The sequence below is a fragment of the Xiphophorus maculatus genome, chromosome 9 (assembly GCF_002775205.1).
Source record: "Xiphophorus maculatus strain JP 163 A chromosome 9, X_maculatus-5.0-male, whole genome shotgun sequence".
NCBI classification, from domain to species: domain Eukaryota; kingdom Metazoa; phylum Chordata; class Actinopteri; order Cyprinodontiformes; family Poeciliidae; genus Xiphophorus; species Xiphophorus maculatus.
In genome coordinates this window covers 16,878,604-16,903,803 of record NC_036451.1, presented here as the reverse complement: position 1 = coordinate 16,903,803, position 25,200 = coordinate 16,878,604, and the positions used below count along the sequence as shown (strand labels likewise).

At 39.8% G+C, this 25,200-nt stretch overlaps 1 protein-coding gene across 2 annotated transcripts; it reads left to right on the top strand.

Annotated features, from left to right (window-relative positions):
- On the top strand, nucleotides 1–24,129 carry LOC102216893 (SH2 domain-containing adapter protein D-like). 2 transcript variants are annotated; one of them, XM_014471234.2, is made up of 8 exons: nucleotides 1–246; nucleotides 857–1,223; nucleotides 3,689–3,839; nucleotides 6,643–6,864; nucleotides 16,105–16,182; nucleotides 16,718–16,895; nucleotides 20,381–20,500; nucleotides 23,138–24,129. In XM_014471234.2, the coding sequence occupies exons 2-8, from the start codon at nucleotides 894–896 to the stop codon at nucleotides 23,322–23,324; spliced, it is 1,266 nt and encodes a 421-aa protein (XP_014326720.1). In that variant the 5' UTR covers nucleotides 1–246; nucleotides 857–893; the 3' UTR covers nucleotides 23,325–24,129. The 2 variants fall into 2 exon arrangements, with proteins under 2 accessions (XP_014326720.1, XP_023195934.1); XM_023340166.1 differs by lacking the exon at nucleotides 16,105–16,182.
- Nucleotides 24,130–25,200: the final 1,071 nt, after the last annotated feature.

The following is a 25,200-nucleotide window of genomic DNA, read 5'->3' as shown; positions in this document are numbered from 1 at the left end:
TGCCTCTCTCTGTGAGCTGTCGTCGCTCTCTTCACTCGCACATTTTTCAGGAGGTAGTCCGGATGGATTTCGATACGCTCGAGTTTCTGAAAGAAAGGATTCCGAAAGCTCCTGTTTTCTCATTCTTCTGAGGTTTAACAGGCTTTACGACAATGATTGCAGCCTTTTGTGTGTAGTTTTATCGTCAGTGACATGAAGAAGCGCGAATTTTTGCATCCAAAGTGGCTGAGGGATTGAATTGGCTTGGTAAGTGATTGCGCGTTCGGAGAGCAGCTTTCTACGATGTTTAAATCCATTGTTTTGGTCACTTTGTGGAACAGAAGTTTGGACAAAAATATTTCTATCTTGGCTTCTGTAAAGCCCCTCTTATATATAAGATCTAAACTCACACTTAATGTTTGTAAAAATGTGTCAAAAAGTTAAGAAGTTAGAAGCTTTCCGTTTAGATGAGGTTTTTTTTTAAACATCTACTCTTGGTCTTTTCTATATGTTTACACCCTGGCTTTATCGTCGGACTTTTATTGCAGGGGTGTGAGATGTAATAGAAGCCTTTGGGCAAAGTCCAGTTGCCAGACGTTCTGCTCCCATGGTTGAAACAAAAGGAGCCCATGAAGCCCAGCTGTCTCCGTAGGTTAATGTCACATGGAGGCATGTAATAGCACACAGACTGTTGCTCTGTGATTAGGAGAAGGTAGATCTTGGATAGAAGGATTAATATAGTTGCTGATAGAATAGACATATTTATATATTAATACACAGTCCTTTTACGAAGCAGTTCATATCTTCTGCAGTGTCCTCTGAAATAAGGTCCAGCATTAACCTTGCATCTGTCCCACCCCCAACATTTTTCACACAGTTTTCTATCCAGCACCAAGTTTGGAAGCTGAACCAGCATGGCCAAGTGGCTAAAGGACTACCTGAGCTTTGGCAGGAAGGTGCCCCCACAGCCACCCACTCCGGACTATACAGAGAGTGAGATCCTCAAAGCGTACCGCCTGCAGAGAGACCTTGACTTTGAAGATCCGTATGAGGATGCGGAGAGCAGGTCCAGAGGGGAATCTGGGACTTTTGACCCCTCCACACCGGTGTACGGATCTCCCATGAAGTCTTCCAGTGTGGACATGAAGTCTCCTAAACACAGGCTGATCAAAGTGGACTCCCAGGAGTTGGGACGCACCAAGATTCTTCTCAGCTCCATCTCTTTGGAAGACCAACCAGAGCCTGTAAGACCTGCTGATTCTTAGCATTTGTTTTAGCCATACACTGATCGGTGACTTGTACATGATTTCAAATGTCCAGATTTTGTGAACCTTTGACTTCCTGATTTCTCTTTCAGAACAACAAACAACTTTGAACATTTTTTTCTAATCTTCCTTTGATGAAGGAAACTAATCATTTCTTGCATTAGGAGTTGAGTTGACATTTTGCTGTGTGTAAAAGGGAGCAGTTGCTGTAAAGCAAGGTTTTAATAATTCAAAACAATGAAAGACTAATGAATTTACATTTAAAATTCCTTTTGCAACTTATATAAGAAGTTTGCACAACTAGCATGGTTAGCATTACAACTGTAAACAGTGGTCTATGTGTCTATTTCATAGGGAAGGTGGACCATTTCACTGAAATTTTTCAAAAAGGTCTCCAATGTGTATAAATCCATGATGCTCGATAACAGAAGGTGATCTAAAGTTTGAAAGGATGAAACAGAGAAAACTTTGTTGTAGCTCTGGGTTGATTTGCAGCATGTCCCCAGTAGAGGTAAAGTAGCGTCTTGTGGTAGTTGTTGTCTTTTTGTTCCTCAAAATGTTGTCAGTAGTGGACAGAATTTTTCTAGTAAAAAAATGGCAACTTCCTAAGGAAGTCTGTTTTTTTGTAGTCTCCTTAATATACAGCCAAAGATCCTTCACAGGTACCATAGTTTCCTTTTTAAATGGCTCCTTACACCTTTTAACCTTTCTCTGCCTTCACATTCCAAGTTTCCAATTGACTGCACACCCTTAAGTGGTGATTGAACTGAAAGTACTTCTTCTCAGTGCTTCCCTAACTTCTTCACAGATGTACAAACAACAAAGGAGATTGTGTGAAATATCTTCCTCTTGTCAAATGAGGTGGGCTGGAGTCATAAAGAGAAGCCAACCAAAAGACATAAAAACTCCCACTTCTTTCATCCCATTTCCATCACAGTGACAGTTTTAATGATCACATTCAATCATCAACTTCCTGGGAATGTGTGTCAGAAGATATGTATTGCTTACATAAATCCCATAACATCCTACACACATAAATTTACTACCAAAGGCGGAGGCGGGAAAAAAATGGATGGCTTTGGCGCACCATTGAGCTAGAGGGGGGCATGATCCCCTGAGTTTATGTCCGTCCATAAATAATAGATGAGGTTTGGTTTTGCAAGCTGAGAGGGACCATCACACGTGCACATGTTGCAGGGCCACATTCATTATACTGCTTGGAGAGGTATCAAGGGTTACGAAGAATTATATTTCAAGCTTTAGTGCTGTTTTTGTCGTCAGGGACGTGTTTGTTTGTTTGTTTTTTTAAAACACACACATGTAATGTAGGAATGCATGATTTAAAAGAACCCTCAACCTTTAGGTACAAATGAGAAAGATGTTTAAAGAACAATTTGTGCAAAAGTAAGGGCTTTACAAGGACATTAACTCAAAAATGCTGACTAAGTTGGAGAACATCTTAGAATCTTCATCATAGCAGTTTAATCTACAAACAAGCTCATGGAAACTGCTAGAAAGGGCAAAATTCCTGAAGTGGATTGAAGTAATACTCCCACTAAAGTCGATAGCTCCCCTGTCTGCACTTCTCCCTCTAATGCACATTAATTTCCCGTGATCTGTGGGAACAACCACATTCTAATTACCATAACAGATTCCTGTGCATCAATAGATAACCTGTTAGAGAATCAACAAGAGATTAGGACGTTGTTTCACCAGGGCGTGAGCCTGTTTAGCAGGATTTTGGGAAGTGGGGCCTTTCTGCAGTGATTTCCTTTGTGAGAGAGAAGGAGAGACAAAGGATGTACACGCTTCTAGACTGGCTCTCACGTGTTTTTGTATACGCGCGTGTTTGTGCGACCATATGGTTGGCTGTGTTGCTGTCACTTTGCCAGATGACCACTGCTTTTTTTTTTCCCTTCTGTGCTTGCATGGAGAAGCAAAAGCTGCCGACTGCATGTTTCCCGCTTTTATCTCTGTCCACTCCTTTTGAAGCCAAAAAACTTAAGGACCTGTCCTTCACTATTCAAGATTTTAACAAAAATATGGAGATGTAGAGTATGTTTATGTTTATATATTTTGCATAAAGATTTAGTGGATCAATTTATTCAACAGTAATCATGGGCCTTTTTTTTTTTTTTTACAAAATTTGAAGAGTCTTGAAGATATACTGTCTCCACAAGACTATTTCTTTAGCTTTATTTTAAAAAAACAAAATGATGCTTTCAAAACTTTAATGCAAATCTTACAAAATCCATGTTGGGAAAACTGAAAAAGTCAAACTAACTAGCCACTTTGGAATTTTGGCTTGTTTTGCAATTCTTTGGATGATTTGAATTCATTATCCTGAGTCAGCTTTTTTCCTTTTTGTTCTTCTTCAGGTGTAAATGAGGTTTACCTCAAAAAGTGCCTTTGCTTCATAAGTGGGTTTTTGTTTCATCTTTTAGGTGGTCCCGTCAGCCCCAATGGCAGGAGACACGGATTATTCCGATCCATTCGATGCGCGATTGGAACATCGACCGGATCCAGATCTTGGTCTAGTCCCTTGCGAGAATAATGGCTACATGGAACCATATGAAGCTCAGAGGGTCATAACAGGTCAGTGGACTCATAAAGATGGAGAAGACTTTTGAACAATAAATATTTGAGTTCGAATGCAGTGGTTTGTCTGTATTTTCCAGCTACTTATGTGATTTCCAGCATGTTCTTTCTCTGGCTCTATTGATCAAATTGACCAGTTCAAACAAAATTCAACTTAATTATTATTAAGGTTGTTCTCTTTACATTATGCTTCTGCACTAGTCTTTTTTCTTCCTGAGTAGTTTGTGTGTATTGCTTCACAATAGCAGAGTTGGTTGTACAAAAGAGTAGGTCAAAAAAACACTTACGCTTTTTACACCAGACAGGAAAGACTAACAGAAAAAAAATAAAATTTACCTCATTGTCAGATTCAGTTTTACTTATTTTAGCTTTTACTCTTCTACTTGATCATTCCCAGTGGGAAATTATATTTTAACAGTTAAAGTGTACAATTAACTGAACACTAGTTTACAATTTGTAGAATTGTAAACTATAGAAATGCAATCAATGTTATTTGAACAAATGGGGAGTTGATTTTTTTTTTATTTTGTACTTTGTGTTTGTAAAGGTAAGTCATCATATTAAATCTGAAAATATTAATTCATGGGGAAAATGTGGACCTAGATCATGAAGTACTGCTTCTGTACTGCCAGCAGTTTCTTTGAGCAAAGCATGTCAATGATGGCCTCATGTCTTTTGAGAGCACTGAAAAGACCGACTTTCTAATTCCAATTTACTTGGAATTTAGCAAAGTTTTAAAACACCTTACTACACTGGATTTTTGTCAACCACAGCCTAGTGAGCTTTCAAAATCATGAAGTGTTTATTCACCGTCCAGGCTCAGATCCCCTTTCTGCCCTCGCAATTTACTCCCACATCATCCATCACAGAGCCATCGCTTTCCATTTCTCCCTCCTTCTGCAACATCTTTTTCTGACCCTTCCCCCCCCCCCCCCAGCGCTCTCCCTGGTCTGTCCCAGTCATTTAGTGTAAAGGCTTACCCCTCCACCTCCATCGCTCCTCCCCTCCATTTCTACATCTCTCCATCTCAAGGGCTCTCCCCTATCCCCCCAAAGGGGATTCTTTGGTTTGTCTCTTTAATCTGTCCTTCAGTGAAAGTCCACTGTATATATTTTGCCTGCTCATCGCTCTCACTCTTGGTGCCCTTTTGGTAGTGAAAGGGATTTCACAATATTAGGAATAAGAGAAAGGAGCTAATCTGTTGCCACCTTGAGGCAAGCCCTTTACATACCCTGGATGGAGCCGTTTGAGAGGAAAGATTCAGAGAGCTGATGGCACAGCTTTGTCAGAGCTCTGACATTGGTTTTGAATTGAGTCTGTCACTTTAGAGCCTGCTTTTGTCTGTCCGTCTATTTCAGTCTTTCTTTGTCATTAAAAGTCATGGAAGCAGCAGGCAAATGTGACACTGGCACAATATTTATCACTCACTCAGTATGTGGTTTCTAAAATGGTTTAAATTTAAAAATTTCTTCACTTTGTCATGGCTCATGAATTCAGTTCGTGTGGATAAAAGGCCGGTCCCCCTGCTGACACACATCTGCATGCCTGAACACACTCCCCATCCCTTCCTGTCATCGTTTCGCTCAATGTTCTGTCCCCGTAAAGTTGTCTTCTCACCGCTTCCCGCGGTCTCAAATCCCTGCCTGTTTTCCTCCATCGTGCCTCCTTTGAATTTATCATTTTATTTCCTTCAATCTTGTTTTTATCTCCCAACCTTCATCTTCTCTCTGTAACCTGGCTGCCGTGACACCGCCAGCTCCCAGTGCAGGTAGAGCAGCATTCAACCCTGTTGTGCTTCTGTCTTCATGACTTAACATCAAACGCTGACAGACCACAATCCCCTGCCCTCCTCAATCTCTCATGCCATCTCTCCCTCCCTCTCTTTCTCTCTCTCTGCCTTTTTCTTCCACTTGTTTCATCAGAGCTTCTCTTGCCTCTTCTTACTCCCACTACTCTTGAATCTACCACATCCCTTTTCTCTCTTTCTCTCCCCTCCTGGCCTTGCTCCCCCTTTCTCTCTTATTCTCCTCAACCCTTCTTTTTATAACCTCAGGGTCTCTCCGTCAGGGTCTTCCCTCTTGGTCACCATGGTAATAACTAGCTGCCTGAAAGCACTGTTTTGTCACGGCAAACTCTATAGTAGTCCTGTTTCCATTTTTATGCAAATACAAACATGGCTTTTGTTTTATTACAATTCCAACTCATTCTACATTTTGTGGTTAAAAAAAAGAAAATCAAACACTGTTGGATGTTTTGGGGCTCCTGTTGCTTGGAGATCCCTTTGGAAGCATTTTATCTCATGGCCATATTTGACTTCAGAAAACGGATGCAGGTGCTGAGAACCATTTGTTGTCTGGACCCCACTGAGAAATTGATGAAAATGTTAACAAGGAGACACAAATGCTGCTGTGAGCCATGCTGGATATCTGCTGGTTGAGATGCAGGATGGACACAGAGAGAGAAAGTACCGCGTTTCCCCTCGGCATCTAACCCAGTTTTTTTGTTAGGGCCAACCACATTGGTTTCTGGACCTGCTGCAAGCTGTGCAAACATAATTATTTTAATTTCTCTAATTCTGGGCATGTCGGAGATCAACAAGCTTTTTGTTTATTTTAAATTTGGATGGAAGAATGCTTTTGGGATTGTGTTTTGAGAAGAATAATTGCTTCCGACAAGAGCTATTCTTCTTGCTGACTGGTTAAATATGATAAATATATGAATGATTGCATATTCATCTTCTTTTGTGTGATTTATTTATTTATTCCTCTTCTTCTTCTCTGGTTTGCATGTATTATGTCAGAACTGCAACGCACCCCCGGAGGAGGACGAATGCGTGGAGGGATGCAGCTTTACGACACTCCGTATGAAGAAGAGCGAGGACAGCGCCTGGGCTATGTCTACGGAGAACTTCATGAAGAGGGCAAGGAGACCAGCAGGCTACCGCAAGATGACGAGAGACCAGCAGACGAGTATGACCAACCCTGGGAATGGAAAAAGGATCACATCTCCAAAGCATTTGCAGGTAGGAAGAAAAGACATGCTCTAGAAGTGAAGGAAAAAAACCTACTGTTGTCATGGAAAAGCCAGATAATGATCATTCCAATATATTCATCTGCCCTTTGCATCAAGCCTGTAAATGTTAAAGTTCTTCAGATAATGTTGGTTTGCGTTTTATGCAATGATTCACAAACCAGTTGATTTAATTTAAATTTTTTTTTTTTTTTTGTCAAATCTTTTCGTACTGCAGTTACAAAATTTTTCATTGGGATTGTATGTAACAGATTGGTGTAAGCAAAAATATTTTTTAGTTGTTTTCCAGAGACAACAGTTTCCCAGATGTAACGTGACCTACAAGAGATCTCTCTTGTAGAGTGATCTCTTGTAGACTTTGACTAGGCCATTCTAACATATGAATCTGAGCTGACTCACTGCTTTGCAGCCACGGTTGTATGTTTAGGGTTGTCTTCACCCCAGCCTCAAGTCTGTGGAAGCCTCTAGCAGATTGCCCTGTATTTAATTCCAACCAGCTTCCTTGTCCATGAAGAAAAGCATTCCCACAGCATGATATAACTACTGCTATGGGTTACTGTGGGGATTGTGTGTTCAGGGTGAAGTTCAGCGTTATTATGGCATTCTTTCAGCATTCTTTTGACAATCTGTTTTTCAGCATTTTTCTATGAAGAACATGCCTTTAAATATGCACAACTATCGTAGTAGATGTCTGTTTGTTTATAAATCTCCAATTCACAACAAATGTTGGGGCACGAAACAAAACAATCTGATTTATAAACAGAAATACAGTAAATTCAGTACAACTGTACAAACAGATTCAAAGTCAGTTACATACATTCCAATTCAATCCTATTTACTAAACAGTTGAGTCGAGCTCAGGTTATTATGCCAGTTTTGGAAGAAGGCATTTTTATTTTAGGAAATCCAGCCAACTAGTTAGAGTCACTGACTTAGTATTAAAGCTAAACATGTGACAACAATGGTGAGTGATTTCTGGTTAGACGCTCCCACTTGAGTTGTGGGTTTTTGCAGCTCCTCCAGGGTTATCATGGGCCTATCAATTTCCTCTCTAGTTACTTTTCTCTTCGAGTATGATGAGCAGTCATCATACTCTTTCTGTTTCTGGATAATTAAATAGTGAGATGTCCAAAATTTGAGATATGGTTTTATGACCTACCCTGCTTAAAACTTCCCTGCAACTTTATCTGTGATCTGTCTACTGTGATTGTTGATCTTCATGATGCCGTTTGCTCGGCTGAAGTTTGCTTAAAACCCTCTGAGACCTTCAAAGAACTTCTCTCTGATAAAGTGCCTCAAGGCAACATTTGTTGTGATTTGGCGCTATACACACAAACTGAACTGAAGAGAAAACAGCTGGATTTATTTTGAGATCAAATTACACAAAGGTGGGCTACATTTAGCAAGTAGGGGATTTGTGATTGCAAACTGTTGGACTTTTGTTTTGGGGGTATCAGATTTCAAAGTTGTGAACATAAATGGGCAAATTTTTCAGAGTTTTCATTGTTAACATTTTGAAAACGATAAATTTTCCTCCATGTCACAACTATGCACTACTTTGTTTTGATTTGGTGCTATTCTAATACTGTTCCCATAACCAGAGAAAAACATGTAGCTGCAATGCAACTAAATATAAAAAAGTTCAAAGGCAGTGAATGCTTTTCCAAGGCACTTTTGTTACAACGATGTGGTCAGTCATTGATTTCACTGGTTTATTTGTTTAGTTTAGCTCTGCCTCTGCCAAGCTTGATCAATACTCAGTTTTTCTCACAGAAAGCCCTCCCAAATTTATTGACTCTTCCATTTTATTAAAATGTTTTCCAGCACAAGTGTAAATGTCTGCCAACCAAAGACCAAGGCCCTTAAATCTTTTAAATGAGTGAAAACTCTACAGTATCTCAGCAAACGTGTATTTGAAGAGACTCTCTGTAGAATTTTTTTTTAGCTATTTAGTGGTTAAAACGTGCTTCAAAATTATCTTTTTTTATAGGTCAGAACCTTCATTTGAGCTCACAGACTGCGTTTCTGCTGATAGTACATGGTAAAAATAATATTCTAACTGTTCTGACCTTTAAAGAATCATCTACCTTCCCCCATCATTGCATCTCCACAGCTTTTTAACTAGAAATGGAGTACTGTGACCTTCATTGTCTGAGCTCAGATGACATATATTTCTCTCTTTTGGAGTTGAAATCTTTCTGGAAGAATATTGATTTCTTTTTGCTTAGACATGCGGTTGACTGTACTCTTAACAAGCTTTGAGATGATCATCAAGACTGACAGGGGCTTTGGTTTGCTGTTATGTCAGGATTGTGTGGAAGGGGAAAAAAGGTGGGAAGCGAAAAAAGGTGAAATTGCTTCATAGTATTTTTAAAGCAAAGGGATGGTGCAAGTAAACAGTCCTGATAAATCATTAAGAAGGGGGATGTAGGTGTAAAGAATGCCAGGCCAAGTCCACTTAATTGAGCTGTATCTCCAAGTCACCAAGGTCAAGGTGATGGGATAATAAATCAACCTCGCCTCATCCTCGCTCACCTCCATCCCTTCTCCCCTCCCCTCAGTTAATTACATGGCTACACATGTGTGACTGATCCAGTGTTAATAGGAAAGTCACGGTCAGCACAGCATTGTCTGGATACCCATGCAGATACACAGAAATCCATTCTCATCGCATTAAAACTCAAATCAGCCAAACCAGTGAAGAGCACAGAGGCGCTGTAACTTATTGGACAGAGGAGACAATTTTAAATGAAGATGTGCTCATGTCGATTTAAAAGCCAAAGTCATCGCTCAACTAATTTGCACCCCTCACTTGCTGTATCTGTTTGTTTTCTCCTTGTTTCAAGTCTCTTCTTTGTGACATATGCATTATGCGTCACTGCAGGGGAGTACTCATACCACCATTAGAGCATGAAGTGTAGGAAAACACTGGTGCAGCCCGAGTTCTTTGACCCTTTGTTTTCACTATTTATTTATTTTTTTTCCATTCGGAGTCAACTCTCTGAGCTGGCTTGCTGTGTGTCGGCGCACCGAGGCACCGGAGTGTAAACACACAAACAGTATTTTCCATTCTCACATTTAATCCATATTCCCCAGGACTTTCTCGGCATTGCTAAGCACGGCCCACGTTGCAAGGGCGGGAAGCGATGGAAAGGACGATGCAGCAAAGGCATGGCTACTGAAGACGGAACAAAGAGATGAGGATGGAGGTTTGAGAGGGATGCAGATGAGAAGAGATGGAGAATAGGATAGAGAGAGGCTGCATGCAAATGAAAAGGGACGTCCGATGCTGTGAGATGCTTGGTGACGGCTAGGTGGATGTTAATGGGCCTGGTGTTTCAGTGGAGAGGAGTATTAATGGTCAGGAGATGTTGCGAGGTGAGGAGAACGACTCGTAACGGGGAATTCAGGGCCACTGCGGCCACGGCGCAATCATTCATCCCCTAACACAGGCACACTTTCTCACACATGTATACACCATCGCTCCAGTGGTGACAGGGCTGTCCCCCTCAGTCCTCTCCTCCCTGCTGATGTGACATACTCACTCAGATAACCTGCCGCAGGTGGGCAAATGGTGGGGGCAGTAAGGGGCGTATCTGCCAGCAGCCCCTCATCAGCACTTGCTCTCAGGCTCATGGACGCACATGTGGGTTTCCAACTTTTGTGTTTTTTTTTTTGTTTTTTTTTACAGCCCTGATCATGACCACAGACTTAATTCAAGCGTGAAAGGATCGTGCATGCATGTTGGCACAAGTGAAGATGTGAAAGGGGGATGGGGGGATTTATGTGTACTGTATTTATGCAAACGCTTCTCTACAGAATCTCTATGATTGCAATTCTCCCGGCTTATCCACGCTCAAATGTAATCGCTGGTGTGAAAATTGAACGCTGCGGCTATTTTTTTCGAATAAGTCCAATTTATTTAAGAAAATAAATAATATTTTTTTTTATTTTCTTAGACTTGTAGTCCACTTCAAGCAGTTGTGTGAAGTTGATCCCAGCAGTCCCTCAGAGTTTGACATGAAGATGGCTTTAAAAAAAAAGACAGTGTTACCATCCACCTCAGATTACAGCAGTCATTAATTCCTGGATTGTAATGGCCATTCGTGCATTAAACAACTGGCCCTGCAGTCATCTTGCGTTATTAGCGATCTAATGAGAGAGACCATCTTATTAGTTCTCTGATGGCTGCTCCTAATGAACAGATGAGTGGGTGTTTCAGGTGTTTTTAATGTTTTTAAGTTTTATAGACCACAACAAAAGGTTTGAGCCAACGAATGTGAGTGTTGGCGCAGTGGAGCTCATGATGCAGAGCCCGAAACCAGCTGGATAGAGGAGGAGAAGGAATAACATCGCCACCCCTAGCAATTACTGTAATGTTGCTGTTGAGCAAAGCACTTATCCTCCACTTGTTCCACTGCAGCTGCTCATTAAGCAACAGAAAAAGACCTGGACTATTCATAGAATCTCTGCACCATGGTGAACGTGTGAGTTCTAAAATGTAGGTTGAGACAAAAACACTTGCAGTTACAGGTTCAGAATAACACTTGCTGGATCAAAAATAAAATTCACAGTTTATTTTGCTTGCAAAATTATTTGCAAGCAAATATTATTTGAATTATTTGAATTTGAAACAAAACTATGCTTCAACAATATTTGGGCTATATTTGAATCCCTAAGCTCATTGGATTTGGCAGCATTAACATATATCTGGAAGAACAAAGATTAGTTTTCTGTCTGGTCAACGAGAAACCTCATTTAGATTTTGTAAATTTTAGATTTTTGTGTTGGCATTTGTTCAATTTGTTGGGTTAGGAATGAAGCACGGTTGGTGTAAGACATGGAAGTCTGCTGCATTTTGCTCCCCAAAAAATCTGGAATGGTGGTGAGACAAAATGACATGTGCCATCAGTCAAAAACCATAAGCTGAACAACTAACTTAGCATGGTTACTTTTAATAATTTAGCAATGTTTTTAAAATTTTGGCTTAAGAACAAAAATTGTGTTCCTTGGCTTTGACAAACCAAAGCATACAACCAGACATTGGAAATGAGATCAAATGATTTCTTAAACAAAGTAAAGCTTTTGTATCTGACACTAAACATTAGAATGCATTGTCTTTTCCTCTTTTAATGGCAGCAATTTAACATTTTAATTAACGAGAACCTTTGTTATACAGAGATTGGGGAGGAAAAAAAAACATTGAACCATGGTGTGTTTGTGTGTCGGTAAGAGCTTTGTCGTGATTGTATGCTTTGACAGGCTCAGGGTTCCTGCATTGTTGCATCATGCATATTTGTGTGTGTGTGTGTGTGTTTGTAAGAACGTGCAAGCAGGAAAAGAAAATTAGATTTCCATTTCTGGCTTGATGGTCCTCTTTGCTGCTATAAGCAGACCCTTGGGCCATCTGACCAGCTACTCATCAACTTACTGGCAGAACCGCAGGGCTCCCCCCTTCACTCTTTCCTCACCTCCTCTTTCTTGTCATCATCTTGCTTGCTCTCTCCCTTGCCCCTTTTCGCTTGCTTGTCACTTTTCTGATTTTATTTTTTTCCTGCAGCCAGAACCCTCTCTGACGTTAATGGAGAGCCATCTCCTTATGTTTCATCTTCACTGTTCAATATAAGTAGATGATTACCTCTTATTTCCTATTTAAATATGAAATAATATTTAAATATTAAAATAAGTAATATGAAATTACCTCTTATTTCATATTTAAATATGAAATAAGAGGTAATTTCATATTTAAATAGGAAATTAGAGGTAATCATCCACTTAGAAGCAAATAAATGAACATAAGGAAAGTATTTAAAAATGAAATAGAAGGGTGAATCAAATTAATAATGCATTTCAGTAAATTTACCTTAAAGAAGTCATAAGGCTTTCACTATTTTAAGGATGTACTTTTGCAAATGCATTTGTCCTTTTCATGTCTGTACATACAAGTGCTTTCCTCTTGACAGAAGGTCTTTGTTTGCAGAGACTCTATGCCAGAGCTGTGTGTGGGGAGGGATGTCTTCGTTAATCGACTAAATGCAGCCGTTCTCTTGTCTTTGCTCTTTCACAATTTGAAACACACATAGAAAACAGCTGCTGTGTCTAAGAAAGTCAGTTATCTCTCACCCAAAGCAATGGTTTCTCTGTCCACATCTAAAAAAAGAGCCTGCCCTCCCACAAAATAGATTCTACTAATTATCAGCATGCAGTTGAGGCAGGCTAAAGACTTTGGCATACTGTCTGGCTGTCACCTGTTTCATAGTTTCAAGTTAAAATGAGGGAACCCCCCCCCCCAAAAAAAATACCACTTCCTTATTTAAGCATTGAAGTGTTTCAGTGCAACAACACTTCCTACTGCATCAGAGTAAGTCTGTTTTCTTTTTCTTTTTTTTGTTCAGTGACAGTCAATCAAACACTCTGCTGTTAGAGAATCAAAACAATAACAATCTTATTTTTTGGATGACACAGGACTTCCATTACACAGGGATGAGCCAGACGTTTCTTCCTCATAAATGACTGGCATAGTTGAGCATCTAGTTTGCATGAGTGTGGCTCATTATTTGCAATTAAGTGGAGGTTCATGTGTCTGTCTCTTCTGAATCTTTGTTCAGTCGAGCAATTTGTATCTTTGAGCATTAGCAAATGTGGGTCACAGTTATATTAAAACATAACATGCAATACTATTTTCTTAAATAATTTTAGGACTTTTTTTTGGGGGGGGGAGCGGTTATTTATTTTGATTGTATTATGTTCCACTTTCCAGTTTCCCAATGTCAAAATCCAAATGTATGGTAATTTCTGGCAATGCAGGAGGTGGACAAACTACGACAAGGTTCCAGTCATCAAGTTTAGATGTAGTGGACCAGATTACAGCCTGTACTGTGTTGAACACACTTTTCTTTCAAAACCACCTGGCATAGATGTAACATTTGATTTATTCTTTGCAGCCTACATTGTGTTAATGAAGTATTCCACTCAATATTACACCAATACTACTAGCCTGTGAAAACAACTCAGGATAGATTTATGGTTTCATGTGGTCTACACCTAGATTTGACCTCTGAACATCTTTGAGCCTGCATGAACTACAGCCCTAGTCACCCGTTATTGGCTGACAGATGTTGTAGCTCATCTGCTTCAAGGTTTCACATGTTGTGTGTTCAGGTATTTTGCATACTTTGCATGTAACAAGTAGTTACTGTAGCATTTATGTCATCCCAAACCAGTCTGGTTTTTGGGCCAGGGCTCAGCAAATGGAGATTCAGTTGTGTATTACGACTTATGCAAACAGAGAAGTTGCTGCAAATGTTCAAGCAGAGATATTTGTTCATGTCAGTTGAGGCACTCCATACTAGAATTATTTGGAGATTATTCACAAAAAGGTAATTGCATAAATTTCACAAAAATCAACTTCATTTAAAAAGTACTGTACTTTTTAGTCCTACTGTAAATGTGTAGAAATTTTGAATTATAGTGCATGTGAGAACATATCTATAGCGATTATATAGTTTATTGTGTTTTAGCTTCTGCTAGATGGTTGTACTTTTGGTCATTTAAATAATACTTCATGTAAGTGGTGCTGCCCTTCTAGCTAAGTACACATCTTGTCATCTTGTGTAATTTCCAATAGAGTTGACTTGTCGTCACGTTTCATTCTTCTAAATTATGAATGTTTGATGTTCTCATCTTTTATGAAAACTAGATCTATGTTGGACTACTTCATGTAAAGCTAGCTTTTGACTGATGGTAGAAGATGGGTGATTTTACTTGGTTCACTTCCTTTTTAGGCAAATCAAGAGAGTTATTCGTACCAATCAGTATGAAACAGATCATTTTTAAAGAATAGTAGAGTATCATGGAAAAGCAAAATTGAGATAAAAACAATATAAATCTCATCTTTGTCTCATTAGATTTTTAATATATTACTGCTCGTATTTGCACTCTGCACTTACTGCACTCTTATTTTCTCCAATGTTGCCCTACATTTGTTTTAATGTTCTTCTCATCTTTCTCCACACATCTCTCTCTCAGTTCTTCTTGGGAATTAGAGGTGTGAAATTTGTGGCGATAGTGAGCTGACAAACAGTGAAGTGAGACAGTGGTGGTCCCAGGAGTTTTTTTTTTTTTTTCTCTACATGCTTGTGTGTGCACCGGTGTTTGCGTGCTAGACTCCCGTTGAGCGCCAGGCCACACTTTAATCCTGGCATCAGTGGAGGTGCAGTTCGCTCCAGATGGGGCCATTGTACTGCGCCATGCATCAATAATTCACAGAGAGCCAAGGAAAGTGGCAGAGTGTGTCTGCCTGCTCAATAATTAACCAGGGAAGAGGAACATGTATGTACAGCCTGGGTCTTTCTCAAAACGCCCGTTCAAAATGGCCTTTGATGTCGCCGGCCTGGGGGGTCTTTGGATTAGTCAGCTCATTAAGATGTCACCCCTCTGTTCCTTTTATTTGTTTTGTGATCCACTTTTGCAACGAGCAGGAGCTGGATTTGCATTGCGTTTCTGACATGAATGCATAATGTACCTGTGAGTGAGTGTTTGCAGAGAAGGCAGCAGTAATGACTGGTATTACAGCAGTCAGCCATGGTATACCGTGAGCTATTTTCAGCTCCTTCTCTCAGTGCACCTTCTGTTGCTTTGCAGTGAATAAAATAATACAAATGCCCACACACACCTCAGTTCCTCTGTCACACTTTGTTCTGGGTTGACTTACTTTTGAAGTCACTTTTTTCATTACATTTAATGCTAAGAGACAATTTCTAGAAGTGGAAAGTTCAGATTACTATAAATAAAAGCGATGCTGCTACTCCCCTCTGTTCTGTCTCCTGCCTCCTTTAGCCTTATCTGCCTTGATTTATTAGTGTACACACAGGCTCTGAGACTCTGTTTTTCTCGTGTGGGATTTATCAAGGGTGCAGGGGTTACATTATATTACTGCTCCTCTTGACAGGAGGTAGAGTTAACTACATTTGTTGACACCACAGCTATGTCATCTCCACACATACAGCCTCTCACGTCCGCTCTCAACAGGGCTCCCCTTTTTCATCTACCTCTTCCACTTCTCACATCTTGCTCGCTCATTCTTCCTCACATTAAAACCCTCCTCTGGTGTTTGGTCTCACTTCTTAATCATCACCTCTTTTCTGTCACCTGCCTCGTTTGGTGAACGTTGTAAAAGCCCATCTGCTGTTTTCTTGCTCTTCTCTCTACTCCCACCCCCCTCCTCTATTAGAAATGAGGGAGTTGACGGAGTTGCCCTGGCCTGCCCCTGTGGGTCAGCTGGAGGAGGAGCCCCCTGTCAGAGAGCAAGGTGACCTCTCACCCTGAACATCCCTGCACCCCTTTTCACCCACATTGCCTTTCTTTATTTGCATGCAGTTATCCAGACCCTCATGACCCTGTTGTTTAACATCTGCCATACTCTGAGTAGAGCACCTGCTTGTAGCAACTGTTGAATGCTATAGGGCAAGGTGTGTAAAAATTGTGAATTTCTGCCATTTTTAGCTGACTGAATATGTGAAATAATTGTCACAAAGGTTATAACAATCAAAAACAAAGTTGCAAGCCAAATAGAGGACAAGAAAACTGAATCTTTCCATCTCTCTTCAGCCTGAAATTTTCAAACAAATTGTAATGATGCTGGTAAATTTCTTTTTATCAGACTCTGACCTGCTGACCTGCAACATCCCCCTTTCAAATCTAATCCCCCCCTTGCTGCTTATGTGGATCTGCGGTAGTCTGTTATCTGATGTTTGTTCCCGTCTGCTTGAGTGGATTAATCCCCTTTGATCATATTGCTATGTAAATAACATGACTCACTCTCTGTCCCCCCCGCCTGCCAACAGCACAGTTTGACGGTGCAGAGTGGGATCGCTCGTCGTCGCCCACAGAGCGGATGCGTCCTGCAGCTCCCAGGTCGAGCCCACTAGCAGCAGGAGGAGGAATGAAGTTCCGAACGCCTCATGAAAGCCCCACCATGATGGGGGAGAGAGTAGACCCTACACTGCCTCTGGAAAAACAGGTGTATGTATACTGTCTTCTGATAGGCAAACAGAAACCCAGCAGCAAAAACGTAACTTCAATTAAGGGCACACAATTAAATTTTGTGAAATTGAGTTTTTTCAGCATCTCATCATGTTATAATGTTATGCACTTGTCAAAAACACACCTCAAACATGCATAATTCGTTCATACATGTTTGGAAAATCCTTCAATTTCCCATGGAAGCTATTTAGGTTGCATAAACGCTCGCTTTCAATGAGCTCCTCAGAACTGCAGTCTCTAAGTCGAGCTTCTGCTTCTCAGAGTACCCCTCCCCTGCAACTCTGCCACTTAGCTCCTTCAGAGTAGTGGCAGCAGCAATTAGCAAACACCTTGTGAAGCTGTGCATCCTCTGAGCTTATTATACAAACTACTTACCAGTGCAAAACTGGTAAGAACGTTGTTAAAGGCTTATTGGTGGAACGTTGTTGTGATAATATGCTGAAGGCAGCATTAGAAAGAGCAGGAGCTTCTTAAAGAGACAGTGACCCAATTTCAAGGCATTAAATCGCAAAGTCAAATTTATTTCAATGTTGTTGGAAATGTGCAGCATTTTTTAAAAACTGAATGTAACATAGTTATTGATGGTGTTATAAAATGGCACTATGTGCTTGAAAAATATATAATACTGCCCCTTTTAATAAAAGGCAATAATTAACAATGTTAATAATTTAACTGGAAAACATCTTAAACATGCAGGACAGTGTGCCCTTAGGACCAGCCTTGGGAAGCACTGCCATAGAGATGCACGGTTAAATTGGGCATCAGACCCCTTTCACACATGAAGCAGAAATACTTGAACTGGATCCAAGTCCTATTCTGTTTGTGAGTTCAATGCATACTGATTTCTATCTGCAAGGCTTGCTGGATTACAGCCCTCATCTGGCTGGATTAGGTATTAGCCAACCCCACTGGAGTTCAAATGGCACCTGGACTTTGTCGCTCAGAGTTTGACAAACAAATGGAGATTGCAACCTGAAAAACTTGATACTTTCTTCAAAAAGAAAAATTAATATTGGCTTCTTTTTGTTTTACTAGGGAGGAAAACAACAAAGAGGAAGCAACAGCAGCTAGGAGCACGAGTTTCTAGGATGAGTGCAGAGAGCTGTAGCTCATTCAGCAAATGATGATTAATGCTTCCATGATTGTCCCACTCCGGTTGTTGCAAAAGAGCAATGTGCTTGTCTGGTGTGCTTAGGATAGTTGCAGTAAGACAAGAGACCATTAAAGATTAGTTCATATTTATTAAAGACATTAATACTTTTGTAATGTCTTACAATTGGACACACCCAAACAAAATCCTTCTATTTTGACCTTAGTATGCTGAACAGCCTTCTTGGTGTCGTGCCGCTGCCAGGCAACATGTACAACAATGGGCTTAGAAGTTGTGAACTCCACCCACTGCTTTCTGTTCGCAAGGTCCCTCTTTCAAACTAGCATTTGTTAAAAGCCTCACAAGTTTATTCCGGTACTTAGGCATGCAATTTCATTTACAAAGGCAGTAAATGTTTCTTCATTTCTTTCATGGATACATTTAATACATTTTATGTAAAAGTCATCATGAACATGTAAGGGCAGACACCGTGGTGGAAAGAACCCCATTAAAAAGTCAAAGACACTTTTATTGCTCTGCTTTGATGTATTACGGGCTCGGAAAAATTCAAACGAAGCCATTACATGTTTCAACTAAACAGAGGTTTAAACATTAACAAATTAAGTCCAAGCGTTTAAGACGCACATTTACCTTGGTCTTAATTTCAAACATCAATTTATGTGCACATAAAGAGCTGTTTCCCTAATGAAACTACGGAGTACAGCAGCCCTTAAGCACAGATGTAAATTCAGACACGCAGCGTGTGTGCATGTGAACATGTTCACGTGACGAGTTGCCATGCTCCGTTACTCCGTTATAATCACTTTGGGGCTATTTGGGGATTTGTGGTTTCAGCACAGTTTTAAAATGTAAGACATGATTGTAAACCTGAGGTGGGCATGTCTTCTTCCTCAGTCGTCAATGAATCCGCCTTGTACTGGTCGTTAACAATTTACAGTGCTGTGAAAAGTTATTCAGTCAGCATTTTAACTTACTCCAACCACAATCTTCATTATATTTTATTTAGCTTCTCTGTGAAGGATCCCAAAATGGTGCGTTAATATAAAGTGTTTTTGTGAAATACTTTTAAGTTGTCACATAAAAAAGTCTGCAAACTTCAGGATTCATTTATTCTATGCTTAATTAACCCAGTGCAACAAGCTGCCTTCAGAAGTAAATAGATTCCACCTTCATCTAATTGAATTTCTGTTCAAATATAGCTGAGGGCCTCAGAGGCTTTTTCTTTTTAAGAATAAGTATTGGAGAAGATTTATGCAGGGTTATGGTATCAGCCAATATCCAAATACTTGAGCATTTCAGAGAGTGCAGTTTTAATCCATTACCTGAAAAAGGAAAGGTCATGCAGACAACTGTAGACAAGAAAGGGAAAATAAATCCAGTTCACTACATACCATGTAGAAGACATAGCAACAATATTTATGAAGATGCCCTTGTCGGATGAAATCAAAATTTCGCTTTTTCTACTCTACATACAAAATGTTACATTCAAAGAGTTTCAACTCCCTACCCCCAAAATCTAACATAGCACATGATCCTAAATACATGAATTCTATTTTCCGTTGTTAATCCTGGCAGTGCTTGCATCATGCTGTGGATATTTGTTTTTCACCAGGGCTGGGAATCTGGTCAAAATTGATAGAGGGGAAATGGGTGGAGATACATGCAGGTTAATCCAGGAAGAAACCCTTGAGTCACCTTTCATCAAAACAGCAAGCCTAAACGTAGTGCCAAGCAACAAAGGCAGGATTTGTGTTAAATCATAAAATTGTTCAGATGTTCTCTATCCAATCTGTGTTTGCTGTACTCCAAAGGACAAGGGGGTTGTCCTTTTGCATATTTGTAAAGTTTCTGTTGACAGACACGCAAAATATTTGCTTCTGTAATTGCCACAATTGGAGGTTCTATAACATTTTTACTGGTGTTCGTTGAGTACAAATGTAAGCCACAATTTAAAACCCTTTTTACAACTAAATATATGAAAACAATGTACCCTTTTCCTTTCTCTTTACAACTACATGCCACTTTGTTGTTCTGTAACATGGAATCCCACTAAAATATGTGAGAACTTACGGAAGTTATGTGACAAATTGTGGGGGGGGGGAAGCATGAACTATGAATTATTTGTAAAGCCACTCTAAACCGGGTGGAAATCCAGTTTACCGTGTTTCAACATTTGTTTTTTTCATTGAAGAACATTTAAATAACGTATTAGAATGACACGATCAAGACACCACAGCTTCTTGGCTATAGGTTCCACATTTCTCAGTAAAGAGTGCAGATATATTTTGTTTGCTTATGACATTACCAAATATATACACCTTATTGTTGCTGTTATGTGTGTGTAACCTAACAGATGGTACCACGGCGCACTGTCGCGCTCAGAGGCAGAGTCGCTGCTAACACTATGTAAAGAATGCAGCTACTTGGTGAGGAACAGTCAGAACAACCGCTCGGACTTCTCCCTGAGCCTGAGGTAAGACGTAGACCTAAAATCTAGAAACCGTTCAACACCTTGCTATGTTCATTATCAATGTCTGATGACAAGCTCTGTACTTTAATTACACATTATCATGTTTTTTGTACTGTGTGTACGTGCACAACTTCAGACGCCTGAGCTCCTCATCTCTTATTGTGCTCCCCAACACCCCTCCATCTGTCTCTGGCTTTCCTCTCCCATCTACAATCACCTTCACTTAACATCACTGCTGCACTGATTCCTCTGCTGATGCTCATGTGTGAGGCACAATACTGCTTATCTGGTCAAATCTCCCCCTTGTAATTACAATCGCGATCCATTGTGCCGGCCTTGCTCCGGTCTCCCGTCATCACTCTGTCCTCTCAGCATCCTTGGCCTCCCCCTTGGTGGCCTTCCTCCGTAGCCCCAGCGGGCCGTCTAAGTGGTAATCAGTCAGGTAGAGCACACTTCAGCGCACACATCATCCTCCACATAATCGCTAATGAATATGAATTACCGTCTGTGGGACGGGAATCAGGTAGGGAATAGGGAAGAATGGGAATGAGGGGAGTGGAGTCAGTGTTGTGGTGACATATAAACAAGCTCATACATTACTCATTTAAACGAGTGGAGTGGTTTTGAAACACACAGACGCGCGCGTGTACATCATCGTGTTTGCTTAGGCCACAAGGTCAGTGCTGAAACTTTTCCCCAGCTAACACACACGAGGCTTAGAGAAGTGAATGTTTCAAGATCCGTAAACCTTATGACCTCTTGATTGTTTTTTTGTGGTTTTTTACCCAAATTAACAGAAACGTTGTAAAGTTTAAAAGTTTTCAGCCTCCTCACAAAAAGCATTTCTCTGCCAATCAATCTGAAAAAGAGAACGAAGAAGAAAAAAATATAACCAATGTTTTAAGATATCTGTCTCAGTTTGGTGAGACTTATTTTGACCTCCTTGGTTTGAATGGTAGGGTTCTCACAGAGTTTATTGTCCGATAGGGATTGTTACAAGAAATTTCAATTTTGATTCATCTCTGCTTTTCTCAACCAACATGTTATTGCATAAAATTTGCTTGTGGTTTTCCATCAAGTTTATGAAGCTGGGGCATGTATATGAATGCTCACATTGTAACTTTTCCCCCCGAGTTTTCATCCACATAAATAAAGCCTTTAGCTAGTGGAGCTTCTGCTGAATAAAGCATGCCAAGTTAACCACTAATATATATTTAAGAGCTTCAGATCAGTTTGATTTGGGTCAAGCATAAAAACATATGGAGATTCAGAAGGGTCTCAAAGCTCAACTTTGACCAGAAAGTTTAGAAACTACAGAACCTATGTGTTCATTAAGCTGTGTATTGCTTTTACATACACTAAACAGTGAGGCTGCACATCTCTGCTCTGTTTGGTATTAAAACTGTTGTTATTTCAGAATATAATAAAAGCTTTGTTCCACAGGGTAAATGTTAAAGCTCATATCAGCTCAACAACTGCTCAACACCATTTTGTGAATCTTCCTAAGCTTTGGCATTTTATGACCAAAAATGTGTCAATTGATGTCAGACGGTCTTGATTGTCTTTTCACCACTATCTTGTTTTGTATTGCCACAAAATTGCCTAAATGAGGCCAAGAGGTGATTAAGAAAAAGTCTTTTTGAAACTGTATCCACCAGCTTAGTCTTAGCAAGCTGTGTTTTTACTGAACCCTTGGTCACTTTGCTATAAATACCCCTGCCATGTCAGTAAAACTTTTATACAAGGACTTTTATGGTATAACAACCCAGTACAACTAAAATCACTGGGGAAACGCACACATTATCAGAATGTGTCTGACATTGTTTTTATCATCTCCTGGGAGGGAAAACAAATGAAACACCCAAAAACTGTGTCCCAGCTTACTAAGAAATGTAAACAATACCTGTAGTGACTGTCAAAGGTTTTTTGTTTTTTTTTCCTTTTTGAAGATGAACTGAAAGAGTCATCGCAAGCTGAAAGAAATACAGAACAAAATAGTTACAACAACACCTGAAGACAAACTCTTATCGTTTTTCTGTAGAAACATTGTATGAAATGGGTCTAAAAATAGTACTGTGCCAGTTCTATAAAAGTAACAAAATCCTCAAAGGCTCAAAAGATTTGTCACTTTCACTGTAAGTGTTTCGGGTTTTAATTTTCTGAACAATGACAGTTTTGCTGACCAGTTCCAGCGCTTGTCGTTTGCTGCGCTCCTCTAATCAGACATACATCATCGCTGGCTCGATGACTCCTAAAGGAGAGGTCCTTTCAAAGCTGCATGGATTTTGAAGGGAAGGTTGTGGCTCTTAGTGAAGCCTCTGCCACAGCCTCCTTGTTTTTCCTCTGAGTTTATGTTGTATTACTACTCCATTCATCCATCAAACAAAACCCCCCTCTCTTTCTTATTTGTGTCAGTGTTATTAGGTTTTTGTTGGATTCATGTTCCCAGAGTGAAATATAAAGCGAACATAAATCCAGGCTATCGCTCACACACAGTCATGGGACCAAATGCGTAATGTTAGCCGCTCCAAATTTCATTTCATGCTTCTTTACTCCCCTTACACTTTTACTTTTTTTTGTGCTTTTGTTAGAAGCTGTACACTCATTCTTTTAAATTTATTCTTTATCTTTTCTTCACAGGAGCTGCCAGGGTTTTATGCACATGAAGTTCACCCTGTGTAAAGATGGGAAGTATGTGCTGGGACAGAACAGCCCTCCATTTGACACCATTCCCGAGGCCGTCCACTTTTACACCACGCATAAACTCCCGATACGAGGTGCCGAGCATCTGTCCCTGCTCTTTCCAGTGCAGGTGCAGACCCTCTGACTGACTCAGTCTTGTGGACCTGAATGATTTCATTTTGATCAGAAACAGAAAACATGAATGTTCGACCGAAAAATCTCAGCGGCGTGAAACTACTCAATCTCTTTCTTTTTTTTTTTGACTGGATTACTTTTAGTGTTTCAGGACATGAGGGGCTTATGCTCGCAGCTGTTGCATCTGTGCCATGTGCAGAACATCTTCGGGATCAATTCCCATGAAATGCAGTACCCGAGCTATCAGCAACTTTACTGCAACTCCTCTCATCTACGTGCTTAACCAAGCGGGTTTACTTCAGAACATCTTCTACACTTTGTTGCATTTCTTTCTCATTCAAGAGAAACGCACTGGGTTTTAAAAGCGCAGCCACTGCAAGAAAACCTGCATATTGTGAATGTACTGATTCTCCAGTTTACTGAAGAAAATGAGCAGAAGACATTATAAATTATTACAATATAACACTAAACAACCTTAAAACCATAAAACAAAACTGTTTGTGAGACTCTAAACTGGTAGTTTTGCTTTTCTTTCATTCCCTAAGACAAAATGAGTCAATTAGGCTAAGTAACACAAGAAACTATTGTTTAAAGGAAAAATCTATACTGGAAAGAAAGCTATTTTTAAAGACAGACAATTTTTACCTACACCAGTAATGGATCAATTGTTTTCTTTTTTTACAAACTCACAACTGTTGAATTCAACCCAGCCTACTTTGTATGCTGTAAGGGTTGCTTGACACATGTCAGTGTTATTTGTTAATTGTATTAAAAAAGTGTTGTTCTGGTACTTGATAAAACTGAGTTTTACCTCTTGTTGCCTGCACTTTTTGCACTTGTCTTTGTTCAGAGTTACTGCCATTGTCTTATAACTGACTTGAAAATCAGATCAATCTACAAACTGAGCTGCAAGCCACAGATTATGAGGCAGAGACTCAGTATTTACTCTAACTTTAAAAACCTAGAAATGTTGGCAGTGTATGCAGTCGTGTTCTCACTTCCTACAGATTTTTGTCTGCCAACTCCGTCACATGGATGAATGTAAGCTGTACTCGATTCTTGCCGTCTGGAATGGGTTTAAATGTCAGCTGTCAAGCTGCAGTATTTTTAGGTTAAAGCTAGTTTTAGGGGAAAGCATTTCCACACCACTAGAGCTAACACTTTCATCTAAGTCATTGTTTCCTTACCCAAAAGTATCTAAATTGCTTCGGTTACTCTTTGCCTGTTAAGTTCAAATGCTGACAAAGCTCAAGTTTGAAACTACTTGAATTCATTACAGTGAACAAAAAGTTCTTATAAACACCCTGGTTTTGCTTGACAACTCGTAGATTTTAAAACGTTTTTTACTTCACATCTTAAAGGAAAATTCACACACATGCTGTTTGATTATGAGAATGGATTTTTATATAATTTCTAACAGATTTAACAAGCTATGTGATTGCAACATGTAGTTGTGTAACCATGATCAGAATGAAATCAGGCCATGGAAGAAAAAAAGGAATGAATTCTAAATGGTGGTCAAGCTAAAATCAGGTGACTGTTTTATAAAACCGAATGACTAGATTACAAATTGGAGGTAAAAAAAAAAAAAATCACATCAGCTGACACAAACTCTGTTTTAGAAAGATAAGCAGTGTTTTGTCTGCAGTAAAAGAGTGTGAATATATTGGCTTACACTGCCTTGCTCGGAGATGACAACAGAAGATACAAATGTACAGATGGAGCATTTTGGCTCTTTTTAAGCAGTATTTGGAGGCCTTTATTCTTGTGAATGCCAGACTCTTTTTTTTTTTTTTTTTTTGTCAAATAGAAGCTAAGAATTCTTGTTTTGTTTAAAGATGTATTTTCATAACCATCAAAAATAAGAAAGGAAAATTAGCCAACCA